General features: G+C 37.9%; 1 protein-coding gene across 1 annotated transcript in view; it reads left to right on the top strand.

The window, feature by feature from the left end:
* Window positions 1-1,931: 1,931 nt before the first annotated feature.
* The window catches only part of Psmd14 (proteasome 26S subunit, non-ATPase 14), a 90,538-nt gene continuing 70,280 nt past the window's right edge, over window positions 1,932-22,189 (top strand). The window contains exons 1-3 of the mRNA XM_028769269.1: window positions 1,932-2,111; window positions 11,009-11,137; window positions 13,487-13,538. Coding sequence (XP_028625102.1) covers window positions 13,491-13,538 — 48 coding nt within the window. The 5' untranslated portion in view covers window positions 1,932-2,111; window positions 11,009-11,137; window positions 13,487-13,490. The remainder of the gene's footprint in view (window positions 2,112-11,008; window positions 11,138-13,486; window positions 13,539-22,189) is intronic.

The following is a 22,189-nucleotide window of genomic DNA, read 5'->3' as shown; positions in this document are numbered from 1 at the left end:
CTTCCCAGTACAAAGAAAGTAAGTATCACAATAGCCGAAATCATGGATGTGGGACTGGGAAAACACAGTAAGAGGAGCCATCCTGCTGGACTTTTCAGACCTCAATGAGATTGGGTAAGGGAGGAAATGACACAAACAGGGTGAGGTTAGAGCCAAAGGAACTTGGAGGAACCTAAGTAGCATAGACTTCATCCCCAGCATCCCAAGGGCAGCTACTTGTTTCATGTTATGTCTTTGTTTCTGTATTTCTCCACTGCTGCTAGTTTTAATGTTATCTGGCCTACGTCTGCTTCTCTCTCTAGTTTTGAAGAACTGTCTTATACTGTAGTCCTGGCTGATCTAGAACTTGGTCTGTAGACTAGGTTGACAGCAATCCTCCTGCCTCTGCCTCGACAGTGTTGGGATTACAGGATGTGCCACAGTGATTGTCAGTCTTTGTTCTTTGTTGTGAATTTGGCTATATTTAAAATCACCATGGAAACACACCTCTGGATATACTCTGTGTGTGTGTGTGTGTGTGTGTGTGTGTGTGTGTGTATCTATGTATCTATTTATAGGTATGGATGCACCATACCTTGCCCCAAGTGCATTAATTTAACAATCTTGCTCTTTGATTATAAGCACACAGACATATTTGGGCATTTTATTTTTTAATATTCCACTTATTAACTTATGTGTGTGCACAAATGTGTGTGTCTGCATACATATGTGTACACTTGCAAATGTGTGCACAGGAGCAAGAAGAGGGCATTAGGTGTCCATCATTCCTCACCTGTTTCTCAGAGGCAGGTTCTTCTTGAGCCTGGGGGCTTTCATTTTAGCTAGGCTGAAAACTAGTAAGCCCAAGCAATCATACTGACCCTGTGCCTGGAAGGGTCACAGGGGGTTGCAGGGACTGTCTGGCAGCTCGTGAGTGAATCCTGGGATCTGAGTCCAGTCCTCATGGTCACTGAGTGAGCACTCTGAACTGCTAAGCTTCTCTTCTAGCTCCCTGTTTTTGAGTATTTTCGAAGTGCTTGCTCTGGAAATTATAATTTAACTTATCTAATTTAGACAAGTCTATTTCAGTTCAATATCATATAAAAGTTTTGTACTATGTAACTTCATTTCATTCCTTTGGTTGTCATCACACAAATTATATCTTTCTATGAAATACGTCTATCAATTATGATTTATAATTCTTTCACTCAGTCCTTTAGATTAAATAGAAAAATGAGTTACAGACATATATGTGGTCTTCTACACTTACTTATTCAATTGTCTTTACAAATAGCCATTCCTTCACATGGTTTTGAATATCTAGTGTCTTTTTATTTGAAACTGAAGGACTCTCTTTAGTATTTCTTGTTGAGAAGATTTCCTATTAGCAAATCCTCTTTATTTTCTTTAGTAGATACATTTTGAAAATGTATTAATATTCCCTCTGGTTTAGAAATACAATAATCCTGGGTGTAGGATTCTTTTGGTGTTTATTTTTTCTATTTCAACAAACTTTATTTTTTACTTGGTCCAAGACTTAGGAGGGGTTCTAGGGTGGTTACAAAGCTACCTTGTGGCTTGAGAGGTTCATTAAGGTGGAGAAGAAGGGGTAAACTCGGAGTAGGAAAGAGCCTGTTTATCTCTAACTATCTCCCCTTTCCCTCTTTAATTTTTGCTTTTCGAGTGACCAAGACAACCTTAATTCAAGATTTCACTTTTTGAGGAAGGCCGCAAGGGCGAAAGAGAGAACCGTGGAGATTCTGGGCTCTACAACGCGAACACCTCCAAGAAATCCAAAGCAGGCCGACCTCAGCGAAGTAAGACTAGCGCTGTGAGAAAACCAGGAGGGCGGAGCAGCTCGCCTGACTTCCGCCTCCCGGGGACTGGGACCGGCGGCGGCCTGCGCGTGCGCTGTGCGCTCCCCCGCCCCCAGCCGGCTACATTCCCCGGCGGACTCCAATTGGCGGTAGAGGAAAGGAAGCTGAAGGAAGCCGGGAACCCGGAAGTACTTCTCAGCAGAGGCCTGGGCGACTCTTTTGAATGGAATCGGGCTGATTCATCGCCGGTTCTCCGATCCAGGTCCTTGTTGAGTGTGAGGCGCTGCCTTCGCCGCCGCGTTGCCACTAGGCCAGGTAGGATGCAGACCGCGACCTCTCTTCAGGCGGCCTCAGCCGAGCCCGAGGCGGGCCTGGGACGTCCGGGAGTCTGCCTTGCTAGGCCGTCGCAAGCCTTGGGCTTTCCTGAGTCACGTTGCCCAGCCAGGTTGCTGGTGGAGTCTGGGCCTGATGGGGAGCGCGGGCCCCTTGGTCCTCTCTTCCCTCAACTCCGGGTCTCTGGCAGAGTTAGGTCTGGATGTCATCTCCTTGCAAATGTTTCTGCTTCCCCCTAGTTTGGGAACCTTTAACTCAATCAACTGGTAGAACCCTGTTTATGGTCTACTTGTGTTCGTCCTTGGTTCCTCCTGTGTTGTAAAACTTCCAGTGTAGGGAAGAAAAGGAGAGAGGATGGACCGAATTTCAGCAGAGTGCATGTTCGTTTAATCGTTTGTCCTGTTAGCTTTAAAACCTTCAGAGATGCATTACTTTTAATCCTGAATGTTTTCAGAATAAAGTTTGGTTATTCCTGCTATGCCATTACTTACTGTATTGCTGTACACGAGTACTGGTCTGTGAATTGTTTATATTTCCATTTTTGAGCAAAGTAGAAATCAACTACCGCTTCTGTGAGTTATTGGAACTCAGTTTTCCTGTGAGTCGAGCTCAGTGTATGTCAAAGAATGATGCCAGCATTTCAAAAGATTCTTAAGAAATTTTGTGATTGCTTGTTTACTTATTAATTTGGAGATAGGCTGTTAATGAGCGCCTCTGCTTGGTCTAAAACTATGTACACCAGGCCGGCCTTAAACTTCTACAGTCCTGCCTTAGTTTTCCAAGTGTTGCAGTTAAAGGCTTGTAATCCATCCCACTTTAGCACAGAGTAGAAAAAAAAGTTAAAATGACAACCAAGTTCTACTTCGTTGCTGTGGTGGTTTGTAATTGGCCGACATAGCCCATGGCACTATTAGGAGGTGTGGCTTTGCTGGAGGAAGTGTGTCACTTTTAGGGGTGGGCTTTGAGTTGTCACATGCTCAGGTGTGGCACAGTCTCCTGCTGTGTGTGGATCAAGCTGTAGAACTCTCCAGCACAATGTCTGCCCACATACCACCATGCTTCCCACCATGATGATAATAAACCTGTAAGCCAGCCCCAATTAAATGTTCTATAAGGGTTACTGTGGTCATAATGTCTCTTCATAGCAATAGAAACTCTAAGACAGTGGTGAACACTTCTAATCTCAGAACTCAGGAGGCAGAGACAGGCTGATCTCTGAGTTGAAGACCAGTCTGGTCCACAAAATGAGTTTCAGGCCAGTCAGGGCTATACGGTGAGATCCTGTCTCACAACAACAACAAAAACCCAAACACCAAAAAAGATTTATATAAAAGGCCTTAAAAATTAGCAAAGAAATACAGTTCTCATGTGAACACTCCCAGTACTAGAGAGGAAAAGGTAGCGGGGAATCTCTGATGGTTTGAGGCTGGCCTGGTCGTATAACCAATTATACAATTATAGGTCAGGCAAGGACAGATGTTCTCTAACCTTGTTCTCTAGCTTCGATTAAAAGTAGCTGTGGGTTGTTTTTTTTTTTTTTTTTTTTCTGGTGGTGGTTCTGCTTTTCTGTTTTTTTTTTGTTTGTTTGTTTGTTTTTGAGATGGCTACTCTCTGCACAACCCAGGCTAACCCCTAACTGATGCGATTTTCCTGCCTTAGCCTCCATAGTGATGGCTTTAGAGGTATATGCATCAGTACGCAGCCTAAGAGTTGGTTGTTCTGCTGCAAACATAGTGTAAGGAAGGCAACAAGACAAGCTCTTATGTTGAAGTTGGAAACGGGACAGATTGTCAATGAAGATAGTTAATATAATGGGGCCGTCTTACCATGTTACCTCAAATAGTTCGTTTTTAATGCTTAAGTTTTATTGCTTAGGGCCTAGAGAGATAGCTCAGTGGCTAAGATTGTGTACTGCTCTTGCAGAGCACCCAGGTTCTGTTCCCAGTACCCATATCCACTGGCTCACAGTGGATTGTGACACTAGTTCTGCAGATGTCCTTGGGTACCTGCACTGATGTGTTGATACTCTCCCACACACAAGTAAAATAATACAAATAAATCACATGACTTAAAGTGCATAGTAGACGTAGAGATAATTAGGGTATACAGTGGCTCATTAACTATAGCTAAGGTGTTTTGGAGAAGTGCTAAAAATTGTCTTGAATTTGTCTAAAACAAAGTTAGATCTTGTCAAAAGAACAACATTTTGAAGTTATGATCTTTTATTTTAGTCTCATCTATTGGATTTAAGACGTCCATCCTACCTGCACCCCCTAAGATCTTTGATAATTAAAGCATTGCTATTCTAGTTAAAAAGCTGGATTTTACTTCAAGGACGTGCTATACGTGCTATATAAACCCTATACATAGTCCCTAGACTCAGAATCATTTGTTTGAAAATCAGTAACAGGAAGCAGTTGTGCCTTTTGGGTTTTCAGTGTTACAGCAGTGTTTTTGTGATGATTCAGGGGCTACCTGTGAAAGCTTTACCTGAGTATGCACACCAGGTCTGCGTGGGATGAGTTTAGTGTAGTGTCACTGCTCTTACTGGAGAATCTAGACTTTGCTTTGTGATAGTTTGTTATCCTCAGCTGCCAAAAAAAAAAAAAAGCATTAGGTTGAATGATCTTTATCAATTTTAAGAGAGCTTACCATAGTCATGGTTATATGCAATAAATGCACAGTGGCAGCATTTATTGAGTGCCTAGGATATTCCGTTCAGGTACTATTAGACATTTTGGATGTATTGTGACAACAGACTTAGGGTTGTGTATTTTGTAGATGAACTTTAGCATCTAGCTCCAGAACAAAATACATTTTTCTGCATAGTGGGTAGATGGTGAAGTCTGGAGTCAAATCTAAGTTGATTCTAGAGGCATTTTTCTTTTATATTACTGTCTTTCTGTATGGTAGTACTCAGCAAATATTTTGCTTAGATGTTGTAATTAGTGACAGTGTGGTAGATAGCTATATTTCTTCTAAGAATAAATCCTCAGTCTTCTACATGGAGGTTGGAGTGGAATCTTGTTTTTTTAATTTTTAAAATTCTACTCCACTGATTGGTGTTTGTGGGGGAGGGAGGGAGACAGACAATACAATGGGTTGGGGGAGGGGAGAAGAGATAGTCTGACAGCCTCCAGAAGTCAGTTCAGCACTTCAACCATTTGGGCTCTGGGGCTCAAACTAAGACATCAAGCAGGGCAGCAAGCCCTTCACTTACTAAGCCATCTTGTTGTTGGTTCCCAATCTTGCTTTTAGAGTGTTGTAATTCTGGTACTCCCGAGGCTGAGGTGGTAGGATTGCTGCAAGCCTGAGGCCAGCTGGTCTATAGGAAGGCCCTGGTTGGTGACAGCCTGTCTCAAAAAAAAAACAAAAGGTGGGGAAAAAAAATCCTACTTAAAGAATTACATTTAGTATTAACTCTAGTTCTGATTGTACTGAAAAAGTAGGGAAGAAATTCCTATTTTCCACAAATCAGAGAGTAGAGAAATTGAATGTAGAAATATAGTGAGACCCCAAATATGGAGTGGTTCTAAAGGAATTACTGTTAGTTTGAGAGTATTCATATTTTCATAGAGGAATGGGGAGTAAACCAGTAAGGTGGGAGACACAATGTAAAGCCTGAGTGACTAAATGCTTCATGATTTTAAATGAAGTTTAGGCTTTTTTGATATGATAGCATCTCTAGGAAAAGTTTGAAAAGTTGAAAAAATCTAAACTAATTTAACTTTGAAGGCTCTGCTTTTTAGGTAGCCATTGTTCCACGTAGTGCCTATAAATATTTGAGAACCGATTTAAAGCTAACATGAACATGATCTAAAAATAATTACATTTTAGTCAGATACTACCCTGAGAGATTAAAGTCATCAACCTTCAAGCAGATACTTGTTTTATACTTTTTGCTAATAAGGGTTCTGAATATTTCATGAATGTGGTGTTTATACTGAGTATGTAAAAATGTGGTAAGAAATGTGTTAAGAAAAGTTATATCGGGGCAGAGAGAGAGAGGGGGCTTAGTGCTTAACAGCACTTATTCTTGCAGAGGACTCCGGTTCAGTTCCCAGCACCCACATGGCCACTCACAAACTTTTGCACCCCTGTTCCAGAGGATCTGGTACCCTTTTCTGGACCTCAAGCGGCACCAGGCATTCATGCTGTGCACATATGTGCATGCAGGCAAAGTACTCACACAGATCAAAATAAGATAGATTAAAGAAAATATCCAAGTGAATCTATTATGAGTGAGCTCTTAAATCTTCAGGGTTTTGACAGGTGGAAACTTAGTTTAGGTCTAGAAACCTTTTACATTGCTTCTGTTTCTGAGAATTGAAGGTGTTCTCTTTTAGCCTGATGGTTATGGCTCATGACTTTGGAGGCAGAGGCAGGCAGATCTTTGTGAGTTTGAGGGTTAGCCTTGTCTACAAAGTGAGATCCAAGACAGCCAGGGCTACATGGAGAAACCCCATCCACAAAACAACAACAACAACAACAACAACAAAACCCTCACTTCTTTTGTTATTGTATACAGTTTAACTTGTGAACCTTTTTGCTGAATTCTGAAAATGTATGTCCCTGTCTCCAATATGATAGATTTATTGCTGTGAATATACCTGTGTGTTCTGTGGCCCTCTAAGTGGCTTCAGATTGAGAAAGAAGGGTGGCTATTCTAGGACGGTGAGTGCTCATTATAGAAGTAGCATTCATTGTTTGCTTGTTTTATGCCTATGATTGTGTTAAATGTTTTTCTATGTGCATTGATTTCTTTATTCTAAACAGCTGTATGAAACAGATGTTCTCTTTATTCTCTTTTTGTGAATGAGAAAATTGAGGAGAGGTAATTGACTGAAGAATGAGTGTTAGAGCCAGTGCTGCCTTCCTGGCTCTTCCTGCAGCGTGAGAGCATTGACCCCCATATGCTAAGGAAAGTAGTTGTTATTATTTTCTCATCCCAGTGGGCTGTTTTTGTTTCTTGCATCTCTAGATCATCTTATTAATAACTTAACGATATGAAATAAAGATTGTGAAAATTATGTTTGAGACGTTACTGAGTTGTACATGTATATATAAGTGCTTATTCTGTATTTTTCTCATTTTGAAAGTATAGGTAACTTTTGAGTGTAGCTAATTGCTCACTATTTTCCATGCAAGAACCTGGAATATATGTCTCTTGTGAAGATGAATTTTGTATTTCAAATACCTCAATAGGAACTGGAGGTCTAGTTCAGTAATAGAATGCTTGCCTAGCATGGAAAGAGTTCTAGGTTCAATGGGTTCAATCCTCAGGCTGCCAAAAAATCTGGGTACACTTGTAGTAGGCCCTCTTTTTCTGTTTTGTTGTGGCGTGTGTGTGTGTGTGTGTATGTGTGTATGTGTGTATGGTGTGGTATAAAATAGACCTGGTAAAATGTATCATTTTAACTTTTTGGTATGTAGTTCTGCAGTGTTTATTTAGTGTAGTTCTGCAGTGTTTATTTAGTATAGTTACTTTGTTGAATCACCGTAGTATTACCAACCATTTCCAGAGCTTTTCATCTTCCCATTTGTAATACTTTTAAAAAGATTGATTTTGTTGAATGGAGGAGAACCATCATATTTGCTTTGATTGTAAAAATTATATTTTAGATTTATAAATACCAATTAGAATTGACAAGTGGGATTACGTGAAATCAAAAAGCTTCTGTACAGTAAAAAACAAACAAGCAAAAAAAAAAAAAGACTTAACAGAGTGAACAGATAGCCTGCAGAATAAGAGAAAATCCTTGCCAGCTGTACTTCAGACAGAGGGGTTAATATCTAGAATATATAAAGAACCACAAAAATTAAACACCAGAAAAATCAAAACCACACCACACTCTCACACAAATGGTTTACTCAGCATATAAATAGAAATAAATGTTTGTTAAGAAAAAAGCTGCCAGTCAACAAATGGGCTAATGAGCTGAACAGAGTGTTTCTTAAATGAAGAAACATAAATGGTCAATAGCTATTTTTAACAGTTTCCACCACTTTAGCCACCAGAGAAACAACAAAGTAAAGCTACTCTAAAATTCCATCTCATCCCAGGCTGAATGGCTAGCATAATGAATACACACACTGACGAGAGTGTTGAGGAAGAGAAACATAGACACTGTGCACTATTGGTGGAAGTCAAAACTGGTGCAGCAATTATGGAACTCATATGAGGGTTTTTGTTTGTTTGTTTATTTGTTTGTTTTGAAGCAAACTAATTAACACAAGAAGACCCAGCTCTGCCATTCCTGGGTAGGTATACAGTCAAAGAATCCAGTAGCCTACCGTGGGATACTTGCATATCTATGTCTATTGCTGCTGCGCTAACAACTATAAGGAAATGGAGCTAATTTTTCTGCCCACCAATAAATGAATAAATGTACAATGGAAATGTGGCCCATGCAATGTGATTTTATTAAATTGTAAAGAAAAACAAAATTGTGAAATTTGCAAGAAAATGGATGAAACTGGAAAATAGTACATTAAGTGAGGTCACCCAGGCTCATCAAGACAAATATCACATGTTCTTTCTTACATGCTGATCCTGTCTTCTAATTTTTATAACTATGTATTTGTGTGAGATTGAGTATGGGTAGAGATCAGGAAAGTTTACAGTGGCTATTAAAGGGAGAAACAGCTTTAAAAAAGGAGAAACAGGTAGGTAACAACAAGTATGACATGGAAGTGGAAGGAAATACTGGGAGTGGAATGGTGTAAGGTGGGGAGGGGACATGGAGATTTGGAAAAGGAGTTGGGGAAGGGGTACCTTGAGGTTCAGTTGTCTACATTTTATCTAATAGGTTATTGTATGTTTCACTTAAGTGGAATCACATGACATCTCTGTTGCTGTAATAAAAGCACACTGACAAAAGCAACTTATGGGAGAAATGAATCACTGTTATCTTACAAATCCAGTCATCATTTTGGAGAAGTCAGTGTAGGAATTTGAAGCAAGTAGTCTCTTTACATAGACAGTAATAGAGTAAGGAGTGAGTGTATACCTAGTACTCAGCTAGTTTTCTCTATTCTTACACAGTCTACAGTCCCAAACCAGGTAATGGTATCACCCAGTTTCTGACTGTCTTTCCATTTAAATAAAGGCAGTCAGGACAGTCAAGACAGTCAGTCCCCTTCAGGCCAACCTGATCTGGATAATCTCTTCTTGAGACTCTTCTCAACTCTAGTGATTCTAGGTTGTGCCAACTTGAAAGTTAAAACTATTACATATGTCACCTTTAGGCCTGTCTTCCTACTACTTCATCCCTTCCTCTCTTCTTCTTTCCCTCCCTTTCTTCTTTTCTTCCTTTCTTCTTGTGCTATGTATTGAACTCAGATCTTTTTATACATCTATGCAAGCACTCAGTGTCTGGCCTACGTTTCCAGCCTTTACATAATGTTTTCAAGTTTGGCCAAATTGTAACATACTTGTGTCATAACTTTGTTCCTTTTTGTAGCCACATAATATTCAATGAATTCTATTGTATGTCTATATGATAGAAGTTGTTTATTCACCATGTGATGGGCATTTGGACTTTTTCGGTATTTTGACTATTGTGAATCCCTGTGCTATCTATACACATGCATGTATGTGTCTTGTTTTAAAGACCTATCTTAAATACATTGTAGCGTATTTCAAGGAATAGAATTGGCGGACCATATCGTAATTTTGTGTTTAAATTTTTGAACAACTGACAAATTGTTTCCAGAACTCCTTGGTTCATAAGTTTGAAAACGTAAGGATATTGTTGTCTCAAGATGCATAGTCTAAAATTATCTTTATAGAAATGTTTCCCACTTGAGAGTGATTTTGCCCTTTCAAGAGACCTTTAGCAATGTTTGGAGACATTTTTTATTGTCACAAGTTAATTATTTCTGTTAACATACAATGTATAGAGGTCAAAGATATTGCTAACCACTGTTACACAGTGGACAGACCCTACATGGTTCTGATTGTCAGTAGTACCAGACAATATTCTGATCCATGGCCTGAAATTTACTCTTATTATCAGAGGGGAAATTTCACTTGTGAGCTGCAATAAAATGAAACTTTTTTCCTTCAGTGTTTATCCTTTTGCGATTATGGGTGGAAAAATCTAAAGTTCTAAATTCTGAAGTGTATTCAGAGAGGAAAGGAGAAAAGTAGAGGGAGTAATAGTGTCTTATTGTGGTTTTTGACAGAATTTTACTGTGCTAGACTGGCTTCAAACTCAGGGTGTCTAGCATCTCTTCGAAAGATAAATCAATGCTTTGGGCAACACAGTAGTAATTAAGGGGTAATAGTGTTGCTATAACTATCCTTCCTTACATTTTACAACTCTGAGTACCTTACATCATGTTCTTATTATTCTCATTATAGTTGTGAATAAATGATGAACTAATTGCAAGGATCATAGTGGTCAGGTTTTCAAGATAAAAGAAAAATAAATACTAGTAGGGTCCTATATGTACAAGTATAGAAATTTGTATTGAGCCTATGCTGTTATATAAAGTGATTTTTTTTTTACTCGTTTTAAAAATATAAGTAAATATTATTTTTAAAGAGACCTTAAGGAATACTGAAAGCTATAAAATGTCAGTCTTCAAAGTCAGTAGAAAAAATACAATTCATAAACACAGTGTAACCGAGTAATCTTGTTGCATAATATCTGCTTAGGTGGTAAATAAATCTATGCTCTCAAGAGATAATTTTTAAAACTCAGTTTTATAGCATAATGTAAAAATGTTTGCCTAGCATGGGTGACTCCCTGAGTCCAGTCTCCTGCACTGGGGGAATGGTGGCCTCTATTTCATTTGCAGAATTTTGCTTGTTTTTGGGGGGTTAATAATAATGTTCTCAATTCTCAAAATAATTAAGTACCTTTCTTTTTTAGGAGAGAGGGAAAAAAACTACTTGTGAAATATTGTATGTGCCAGAATTAGCAAGAATTGGAGTTAATAAGACATTTGTCAAATTCAACAAACTGAAGCTTAACACTGTAAGAATTACAGTTACTGAACAGGTGAGGTTTAAGAATGTATTTTATCTTTAACTGTTGTTTTAGGATATGATAGATACTATGTAGATGTATTATTTTTTTTAACAGGCATCAAATTACGAATATGTGTGATAACCAGATTTTAGAAAGTTGGGTGATTTAGAATATTTATCAATATATTTCATTTCCAAATGTTAGTATTTTTATAAAATGTGTTCATCTTAAGTGTTTTAATTTGTTAAATATCTTTTCCTGTTTGCTCAGACATCTAATTTTGTGAAAAACACAAATTTGACCTGCCAGATTTTCTTTCCCTCTGCTCCCCACATCGCTCATGTATATTCACAGCATCTGGAGTCTGAGTACTGTCATCAGAAACAGCACAGGGAAGTAGACACACTAACACAGCTGGGAGCTGACTTTGGCCTAGAATGAACGTATGGATATGTACATATATGTATATGTATTCTGAAGTGTATGTTGCCACCTTCACTGGTTCTTTAATTTTGTGAACTTGAAATGGTCCAAAAGAATTTTTCTTCTTTAGAAATATATTTTAGAAAATAATCTTTAATATTTTAGAATACACAGCGTTGCCTAAAAGGGGTTTTATTGAATGACTGAGATGAGGAACTTGATGGATATGTTATTTGTAATTATAATTAGGCAGATAAGTATGGTTGTAAGATTAGATTTTGTCTGCAATACCAAATTTTCTTGCCTTTTCATTTGTACAGATGAATTCATCTGTTGTGAATCTCATAAACATGTTGTGTGAAAGAAAAAGTCAGACTAAAAGAAAAAAATCTATGATTCTGTTTTTACTCAGTTTGAAAGCAGCAGGACTATTTTGTACTGTTAGAAGTCAGAATCCCACCTGTCTGCAGTGGTAGAGCCTGGAGGGGGCCTTGAGAGGTATTTCATGTGGCTTCTTGGTACAGGTGTTGGTTACATCAGCTAGTGTGCTGTTCATGGCCGTCATTTGTGTGCCTTTCTGTATGAAGACTTGAATAAAGTTTGTAGTGTTTGTTACAATTGTCAAAGTTGTTACCAATTGATTCAGCAAACATAGTTGGACAGAATTGTAATAATTTAAGTATGTTACTGAGGTTTCGTTTGCAGCCTTTCTAATTGAGAAAGCATGAACAAAAATTCCTAATCTCTCTTTTTTTGTTTTTGTTTTGTTTTGTTTTGGTTTTGGTTTTTTGAGACCAGGGTTTCTCTGTATAGTTTTGGCTGACCTGGAACTCTCTCTGTAGACCAGGTTGGCCTCGAACTCAGAAATCCGCCTATCTCTGCCTCCCAAATGCTGGGATTAAAGGCCTGCACCACCACCGCCCAACAAAAAAAAAAAAAAAAAAAAAAAAAAAAACAAATATTAACTTTTAAACTATTACTTAAGATTATAATTTGTGATGATCTAAATTATACACTTAGGAAGAACACAAATTTTAAGGCTCAGTAATAGTTTTAAAGTTAAAAAATGCTTTGTTTTCATTTTTACATGCTTAGTTACACTGCTATTCATTTGAATAGTTTGATTACTCAGTCTGTATCTGAAGCCATGTAAGTACCACTGCCGTTTCTTTACTTTATTTCCTTTGTGAGCTTCTCCTGCTTAAGAGTATCTTCTTTAGATATTCCAGATGCTGAAGATAAACTGATATCTCAAAGTTGTAATAATTAACTCTGAACTTGTGTTTGAGAATAGCAGCTGTGAAGGGATGTGTATCTCTACAAAATCTGATATAAGTGTATCTGTGTGGGCTCTAGAACACTATCTTAATGCATTTTATGTTTATAGTATTTTCTTTTAATATAATGAGTTCATTTTTAAAAAGCCTTTGATGCTAATTCAGAGATCCGTAATCTACTTACAATGTCTTTCACATGTAGTTTTGATGATAACTGACAAGCTGTAAGTTAATTAGCACAGCACTTACTAATGAGGATGTTAAAATTTAATTTAAAAGTGTAGATTTTTATTTGTATACTTAGAACAAATTGAAGGAAATTCAATCATACATATGATAAGCATTCTAGGCACTTTCCCCCATCCAGGTGTTTTATTAGATAACAATAAGAAAATATAATTAACTTAAGGATAGCAAAGTTTTGAAAGTATGCTAAGATTGCTTGTCTTTAAAACTGGGGATAACCCAAAACCAAAGCAGTAAAATAAGGTCTGTTAATTAGCATGAAAGACAGCTTCTTGAATTAATATGTGGTGTTAATTAACAGGAAGTCTGATGTTGTGTTGTAATTACCACCAATATTTTTGACATACTGAGTGACTGAAGGTGAATTATATAGATTGCAATTGAGTAAACACTTTTGTGCTTAGGAACGTTTTCCTTTGTTTCTGTTTTCTAGAGATATGGACAGACTTCTTAGACTTGGAGGAGGTATGCCTGGACTGGGCCAGGTCAGTATGCTTCTTATGTGTAAGCAACAGTCTTTATGTAGTTATCTTAAGAGAAAGAACCAACATATTACCTCATGATAAGAGGCATACCATATTGGTGGGTGCTCAATTGCAACATGAAGTAACATTGGAAAGATTTTTATTCTTTTCTCCTGGGATTAAGAATTCTTAGATGTTTAGTTGTTTGGTTTAAAATGTTGAGATATGTAAGCTTATAAAGTTACCTTTTCAAACAAAACAAAACAATCAAAAAAAGAAAAGAGAGAACTTAAAATGTGATATTCTTGAGTTTATAATATAAACTTCTTGTATTATACATAAAAAATATAACATGGCATACTTTTTTAGTAGATCCTGAAAATCAATCTGTATTCAGTCTTAACTCTATATATTTCTGCTTGTAATTATTTGTACATGGATTGATTGATAATAGCTATTTTTTCCTTTTAAGCTTGATATTTTTATGGTTTCTTTTATACTGTTGATTAGAATTCAATGATTTCTCAATTGTTTTGCTATTACTTATTTTGTTCATTACTACTGGGTATCTGCTTGCGCTCAGCTAAGGAATCTCCTTGTTGTGTTGAGGATCAAAGCCCAGGCCTCACACATGCTAAGAAAGGGCTCTACCACTGCTCCCCATGCCCACTGCCCTGCCTCTTAAGTTTTAGTTATATTTCTGCTTATCCGTTTCCTTAATTAATGGAAGGGGTTATTAGGCACCATTTTCTCCCTGCAACTTTAGTCTCTTAGTTACCAGCTTTCCCTCATTTCTATATTTCCGTAAGGATTTTGTCTTCCTTCATTCAAACTAAGATGTATTTAGAGGAAGAAATACAGTTTTGAGACAATGTTTTGCATGTTTGTGTGTTTTAAAAGCACACCTACAAGAATATTGATTAGGCCTGTCATGGTTTGTCACTGAGAATTCCTTTTAGAAAGGTGCCATCTTTTTTGTGATTCTCTGTTGTATGCGGCGGCAGACTTACTTTTCATTTTGTTGAACATTTCTCGTGCTTATTGTTATCTAGTTTCATCATGGTACTTCATTTTCTTTAATGATGTAATTCATTCTCTGTCATGGAGATACTACAAATTTATGTGTAAATTATTAAGTCATCGTCTTAGCAAAGTTCTTAACTGAAGTTGAATCATACCTGAATACCAAATTAACTTTCCTTAATTATTAGATATGTTATTTATTCATCTTGTAAATCTGTTCTGAATAACTGCTGTACATGAAATAATGGCCACAGACTGAGACACATTGTTTCACTGTGCCCTCTGCACCCCTTTGGAGAATGTGGGAAACTCAATGTTTGTCCAGTAATTTCTCCTGTTTCTGATTTATTAGCTAGCCTCAGGGTCCTCAGTTTGTGTATTTGTTAGAACTTTAATATGTGTTACATAAGAACCTACTATTTCATGTTATTTTCTCTCTGCAGTTAGATGGCAAGCTCTCAGAAGAATAATGCATAGAGTTCTTATTTTTGTGGTATCTTTTAAAAAATATTAGATGATCAGTTCTTTTGTTTCTTTTTTAAATTTTACTGTGCAAGTCATGTATTCCTAGCACTAGCTAAGAAACTCCATATGCTTCAGTAGGCCCTACATGTCAAGAGTCTTTATTCAGATCTCATTACCTGGGCTGCTTGATTCTGCCATTGACCAAAACTGAGCCCACTCTTCAGCCTTTTTTTCTTCTTCACAACAAATGGGTCAATCCAGCACCCCCATATTTAAGTCATATAGTTGATCTTGTTTGGTCTTTAAGTGACTAGCTGATGTCATCTAAGAGTCATTAAAGAGCTACTCATCATCATAGCAAACACTGTCTTAGGGAAGTCCAAAGACTTTTGAGGCTTTGTACTGAGAACTCAGAGCAAATTATATAACCAGGATTTGTTTTCATACTTCTTAGTCTGATTATTTGTTTTGTATGGAAGTAATTCAGTATTTCATTTGGATGTTGTTGTATTCTTATTTAATGCTAGTTGGTGTTTTTTTTTTTTTTTTTTTGTGGTATTGGTGATTGATCTCAGGGCCTCTGGTGTGACAGATGTACTACCACTAAGTTATAACACCAGTCATGGTATTGATGGTTTTCTTCTTCCCTGCCAAGAAAAATGATTCAGTATTAGGCTTCTGGACAGAGGACATGAGTTTTGTTCTGTGCTGTTATTGTTGAGTATATTTTTCTTTTTCTTTTCTTTTTTTGTTTGTTGTTTGTTTGCTTGTTTGTTTGAAAGACAGAGTTTCTCTAACAGCTCTGGCTGTCCTGGAACTCTTTGTAGGCCAGACTGGCCTTGAACTCAGAGATCTGCCTGCATCTGCCCACCCACTCCCCCACCCCTGAGTGCTGGGATTAAAGGCATGCACCACTAACTAAGCCTGACTGTTTTAAATGGAAGAGTTCACAGAAATAATGTAGGAATTTCAGTCGCAAATACTGGTGTTTCATTGTACTTAAAATTCTTGGCCTTGATTATTCTCTTTTACTATTGTGTTTGACAAGAAGAATAATTAGTTTCCGAGCATGCTAGTCGGTTGACTTTGTATGGATACTATTACTTTTGTATAGATACTTGTCTGGATTCTTTTTCTTTCCCAAGGCCAATCCTTACATATTATCAGAGGATCCCACCTCTTGTAAGGTTGTCTATGTGTATATTGCACTTTTGTAATGTATGTATTATATGCATGTGTATGGGTGTGCACTTGAGGTACAATGACTATCTTCTGTTGCTCTATTCTCTCTCATATATATTTCTTTTGACAGTTGTATATATGTATTCTAGTTACTCTCATTCCCTCACATTCATGTCTTTATGGTTTGTTTGTGAACAACTGAGTTTAACCAGGTGCCATCTGTGTGATCATAGGATCAAACTATATGGTTGGAGCCTGATGGTTCACCTGTAGGAAGAGAAGTGAAGACAATGACTGGTAAATCCTGCCATTGCATTCGCTAGCATCCAGTAATTATATGACTCCCTCTCTGATCCATGCTTGATTTGACAAGAATGTCAGGCTCATGCAGGCCCAGTATAGGCAGCTATAACTGCTGCGATGTCATGATTACAGTGGTTGTGTTGTGCTCAGAATATAGCATTCTGTAACCCGTCTCTGTCTTCCAGCTCATAGATTCTTTCTGTCCCCTCTTTGCCTATGTTTTCTGAGCCTTAAATGGGCTGGAATAGATATCCTGCCATAAGCAACTATTTGTTGTTGTGTTCACTATAGTTCATTGTAAAGGAAGCTTACCTTGGGTAGCAGTTTTAGAATTCTGTGGTATGGGTTGGAGGTCTGGTAGAGATTTGAAGATTTATTTTTATTTTTATTTTGTGTGGTTGAGTGGTTTGCCTGAAGGAATATCTGTGGACCATGGGTGTGTAGTACCTTTGGAGGCCAGAAGAGGTTATCTGCTGTGCAGGCGCTGGAAACCAAACCAATCTTCTCTGCAAGGAAATCAATTGCTGACTCCCCCTGCCCATCCCCCAGTTTAAGAAGGATTCTCTCACTGAGCCTGGTAGATCATCAGTTGACTCTTAGGCTAGCTGGCAAATAAGCCCTGGCTTCCCAGTGGTACGGTTACGGGCGTGTGCTCCTACCTCTGGTTTATACATATGTGTTGGAGAACTGAACTCAAAAGTCCTTATTGCTTGTGCAATAAGCCCCTTACCTACTGAGCCATTTTCTCAGTCTGTATTTAAAAAACTAAGCCCAGGGCAGCATGCCATTGAGTTTCCTCTATTTGTTTCTAGATTTTCTGAAATGATAACTCAGGCTCCTACTTTCTATTTCATTAACTCCATTCACTCTCATAACACTGTATTCTAAATACTATACAATTACTGAGCTGAATTGCTCAAGTTACTGAGTCTTTTGGCTAGCCCACAGTCCCCTCCCCAAATGAAGCAAGGTTCTCACAAGTACTAGACAAGTATTCTACTCCCTTTTTTTTTAATTGAAAAATATTTTTTCATGCAGTATATTTTGATTATTTTCCCCCTCTTCCAATTCCTCCCAGATTCTCCCTAGCTCCCTACCCACCTAACTTTATATTCTTTTTTTTAAGAATAAAAAACAGAATCACACACAGAAAGCTCAAAACCAAAAGTTAAAACAAACAAGCAAAGGGAAAAAAAAACACCAAAAGGAAAAAAACAGCAAAATGAAACAAAAAGTTCATAATAATGCTATTGAGGTTTTTGTCGTTGATGGCTACTCCTGGATGTAGGGCATACCCTGAAGTGTGTTTGATATACCCAGTGACAGTCTGTTGGACAAACTGGTTTTCCTTTTGCCAGTAGGTATCAACTGCAGATGATTTCTTGGGACCCAGAGTTTATATCCCCCTCTTAGAGCTAGGACCTCGTTTGGCTTGACCCTTTGTAGGTTTTGTGGGTGCTGGCACAGTCTCTGTGAGTTCATATGTGCATCAGTCCTGTTGTGTCTGTAAGACACTTAGAATCCATCACCTCTGGCTCTTAACAGTTTTTCTGACTCCTCTTCCTCATAGCTTCCTGGTCCTTGAGGGAAGGGCTTTGATGAAGATATCCTATTTAGGACAGTGTGCTCCGAAGTTCCTCACTCCTTGTGTACATTGACGAGTTGTGGGGTTTTGTGTTAATTCCCATCTACTACAAGAAGCTTCTCTGATGTGGGTTGGGTAGTGCTTTGATCTATGGGTGTAGCAGTATGTCATGAGGAGTCATTTTATTGCTATGCTACTCTAGAAGAATAGTAGTATTAGGTTTTCCCCTGGACTCATGACCTGTCTAATCTCAGGTTCTTGACCAATTGAGCCAGTGGTAGGTGAGTTCTGTCTTATGAAGTAGTCCTTAAGTCCGAGCAGTAAGTGGTTGGTTAGTCCTGTAACATTTGTGCCACTGTTGCACTAGTATATTTTGCAGGAAGCTCATTGTTGTGGACTGCAGGGTTAGTACCTAAGTGATATTGATAATTACTCTTCTCACCCAGTAGCATGCAGAATACCTTCTAGTGTCATCATTGCTAGCCAATGGGGATGAAATTTCTAGTTAGAGACCAAGTTCTCTGACTTTGATGTGAATCATAAATAAATGTTGTCTTTAACAGTAGGACTTTACCTTCAGATTATGGAGAGCCACCAATAGCCTTGGCAGTAGCCTGTAATGTTTGGTAGTTTCCATGGCCCCTTTGGTCAGTGAGTCAAGATGTAACCCCTTCCTGGCATTGGCGGTTTTACTAGATTGCATAAGATATCTAGTTAGAACATTATCTCCCCGACTAGTTGGTGGCTCTATTTAGATTCCTCTCTCTCTCTCTCTCTCTCTCTCTCTCTCTCTCTCTCTCTCTCTCTCTCTCTTATGAAAACCTCAATAGGTTTTCATATGGTGTTTCAAGTGGCCTTTAGTGTTAGTTGTCCTTTTTCAGTATCACCTTTTCTCACTATGTTCCCCTCCTTGTTTAATCTATTCTAGTTTCCCTGTTGTCTTACCATAACAATATATTATTCTATATCCCTTTGAGAAATGCTGCCCTACCCTAATCCGCTTACTCTATACCTAATTTCTCTGGTTTTTAGATTGTAATACAAATATTGAAAGCTAAGAAATGTTTTTTTATAGAGAAAACCTGTAATAACTTGTCCTTTTAGGTCTGGGCTACTCCTCTCTGGATGATTGTTTCTAGCTCCATCCAATTACCTGCAAATTGTATAAATGGTGATATTTTCATTATCTATTCATCAGTTGTTGAACACCTATGCTCTTTCCAGTTTCTGCCTATTATGAATAGAGCAGCAGTAAACATGGATGAGCAGGTGTCTCTGTGGTAGGATGTAGAGTCCTCTGGGGATATGTCCAAGAGTGGTATAGCTGGATCTTGAGGTAGATTGATTCCCTCCTTCCTGAGGAACTACCACACTGACTTTTATAGTAGCTGCACAAGTTTACACACCTATCAGCAATGGGTAAGTGCTGTCATTTATTTTATTGGTCATGGCCATTCTGACTGGGGTTAGATGAAATGTCAGAGTATTTTTAATTTGCATTTCCGTGATGTTCAGTTTTCTTTGTTTATTCCAGATGCTAACTAATCCGTTTTCAGATATATAGTTGATAAGGATCTTTCCATTCTGTAGGCTGCCACTTTGCCTGAGTAATGGTGTTTTTTGCTGTAAAGAAGCTTTTCAGCTTCATGAGGTCACGAATATTTATTAATTGTTGTTCTTAGTGCCTGTGCTATTAGTTTCCTCTTTTCCTGTGGCAGTGAGTTCAAGACTGTTCCCCACTTCTCTTCTAAAAATAATCATTTTTAGGGCAACTGGTCTTATGTTGAGGTCCTTTGATCCATTTGGAGTTGAGTTTTGTGTAGGGTGATAGATACGAATCTATTTTCATTCTTTTACATGCAGCTGTCCAGTTTGACCAGCACCATTTGTTGAAGATGCTGACTGGAAATAGACTATGTATGTATGGGAATGTGACTTATAATATAGGTGGTATTACTGGTGAAGTATCAAGTCAGTAAATGCTGTTGAATTAAGTGGTTTCAGCATGAGAAGATGGAAATTAGATCCCATTCTTATATATGCACAAAGTATTTTTCAGGTGGTTGAACCATCTGCATAGGAAACCAAACTCTATAGTTCTAGACAGTATTCCTATTGGCTATTATCAGCTCAAACCAAAGTAGGCATTGTTAGGAATGGGGAATTGGAGCATTTGTACCTTTACAGAGATCACAAAATTGTGTAGTTGTTGTAGAAAGCAGTATGGTGGGTCTTCAGAACATTAAAGGTAGAGTTTCCATATGATACAGCAGTCCTGCTTCTTAGTATGGACCAAAGAATTGACAGCAAAATTACAGCATATTTGAATACCAGTGTTTAAAGCAATTTTTATATAACAGCCAAAAAGATTTAAACAACCCAAATGTCCTCCAGTAGTTGAATGGGTAAATGGGATGTGGTGTATATTTGCATCATGGATTCTTATTTATTCAGCTTGAAAGGAATGAACTTGTGACATATGCTGTGAAGATAGGTATACCTAGAACTGTCCTGGAAATTTGCCGTGTAGAGCAGGCACTACACTGCCTCTGCCTTCTGAGTGCTGGGATCAAAGGTGTGTGCCACCATGACTATTAAACCCATATTTTAAGAGAAACAAAGCCAGACATAACAAGTCATTTTGTTACGTCCTTACACCTTTAGGATAGGGCAACACAAAGTACAGAGTCACAAATTGTCTGCCTTGGGATAGTAGTAGCTCTAATTTTTCCATTTTTCTTTCCTCTCTCTCTCTCTCTCTCTCTCTCTCTCTCTCTCTCTCTCTCTCTCATATGTATTATCATTAGGCTCATATATTTGAATACTTGGTTCCTATTAGGTAGAACTGCTTGAGGAAGATTAGGACGTGTGGGCTTATTGGAAAAGATGTGTCCTTGAGGGTGGGCTTGAGGTTTCAAAAGCATGCCGCCCTCCCCCACCTCTTACTGGTTATCTTAACATGTAAGCTCTCAGTTACTGCTCAAGTGTCATGCCTGCCATGCTTCCTGTCATGATGGTCAGGGGCTCTAACCCTCTGGAGACATGAAGTCCAAATTAAATGTTTTCTTTTCTGAATTGCTTTGGTCATGGTGTTTTGTCACACCAATAGAAATGTAACTAATGTGATATCCATAGCAGTCTTAATTTTTTAAAAGAAGCCTTTGTATTGTATGGCAATGAAAATTTAAGGGAAAAATTTCCGATAAAGCCGTTCTCTCTTATAGAGGGAGTGATGGTATATGGAGTAGGAGGAGTTAGTTAAGGTAACTGAGTACTTAGAAGTCAACTCGCAAATATCTTTTAAATGAACACATTGTATAGAACCTAAAATAGCTAAAGTCACATTGGCATATCTAGTAAAGCTGAAAATTCCCAAAGCTATATGATTCAGCAAGTACAATTTTTTCACTTTAGAGATTCTTAAAACATGTATGTTAAAGAACACTAGAAATATTGACAAATTGACAAATGTCTATCTGGGGCAAATGTATGAGGCAATATTATGTAGGAGTGGAAATGAATTAGAATCTGTATATCAGTATACACAGTAGACCTTATAAACATAGTACAAGAAAAATTAAGGTTATTTAAAAACAGTAAATAGTACTTTTAAAGCAGACAGAGCTGAGTAAAGTACTACAGTTTCTTTGGAAACACTCAGCTTTACAGCATCCTGCATAGATAATAATGTTTGCTATATCTGTCCTATCAATTAAGTACTTAAAATGTGATAGAAGTAGCCCAAGAACTGAACTTTATGTTCACTTTAAGTTTTATATACCTTTCAAGACCATAGTATATTTAGTATGACTTAAGAACTGCATTAAAATGCATTATGTTTGTGGCTAATACTATTGTATAGTACAACTTAGATATTCTTCACAAGTCATGAGAGGTACAAGGTATTTCAGCTTTACATATAATGTTAAAAAATATACAGAGTTGGATGTGGTACTGTACACCTTCAATTTCAGCACTCCGAAAGCAGAGACAGACATTCCTGAGTTGGAGGCCAGCCTCAGTGACAAAGCCAGTTCCAGCACAGGATTGTCTTCAAAGAAACCAATACACACACACACACACACACACACACACACACACACACACACACACA

This window comes from Grammomys surdaster, unplaced genomic scaffold (assembly GCF_004785775.1).
Source record: "Grammomys surdaster isolate TR1022 unplaced genomic scaffold, NIH_TR_1.0 191, whole genome shotgun sequence".
In the NCBI taxonomy this organism is placed as follows: domain Eukaryota; kingdom Metazoa; phylum Chordata; class Mammalia; order Rodentia; family Muridae; genus Grammomys; species Grammomys surdaster.
The sequence above is the reverse complement of the archived record's forward strand: the minus strand, read 5'-3'. Positions and strand labels throughout refer to the sequence as shown.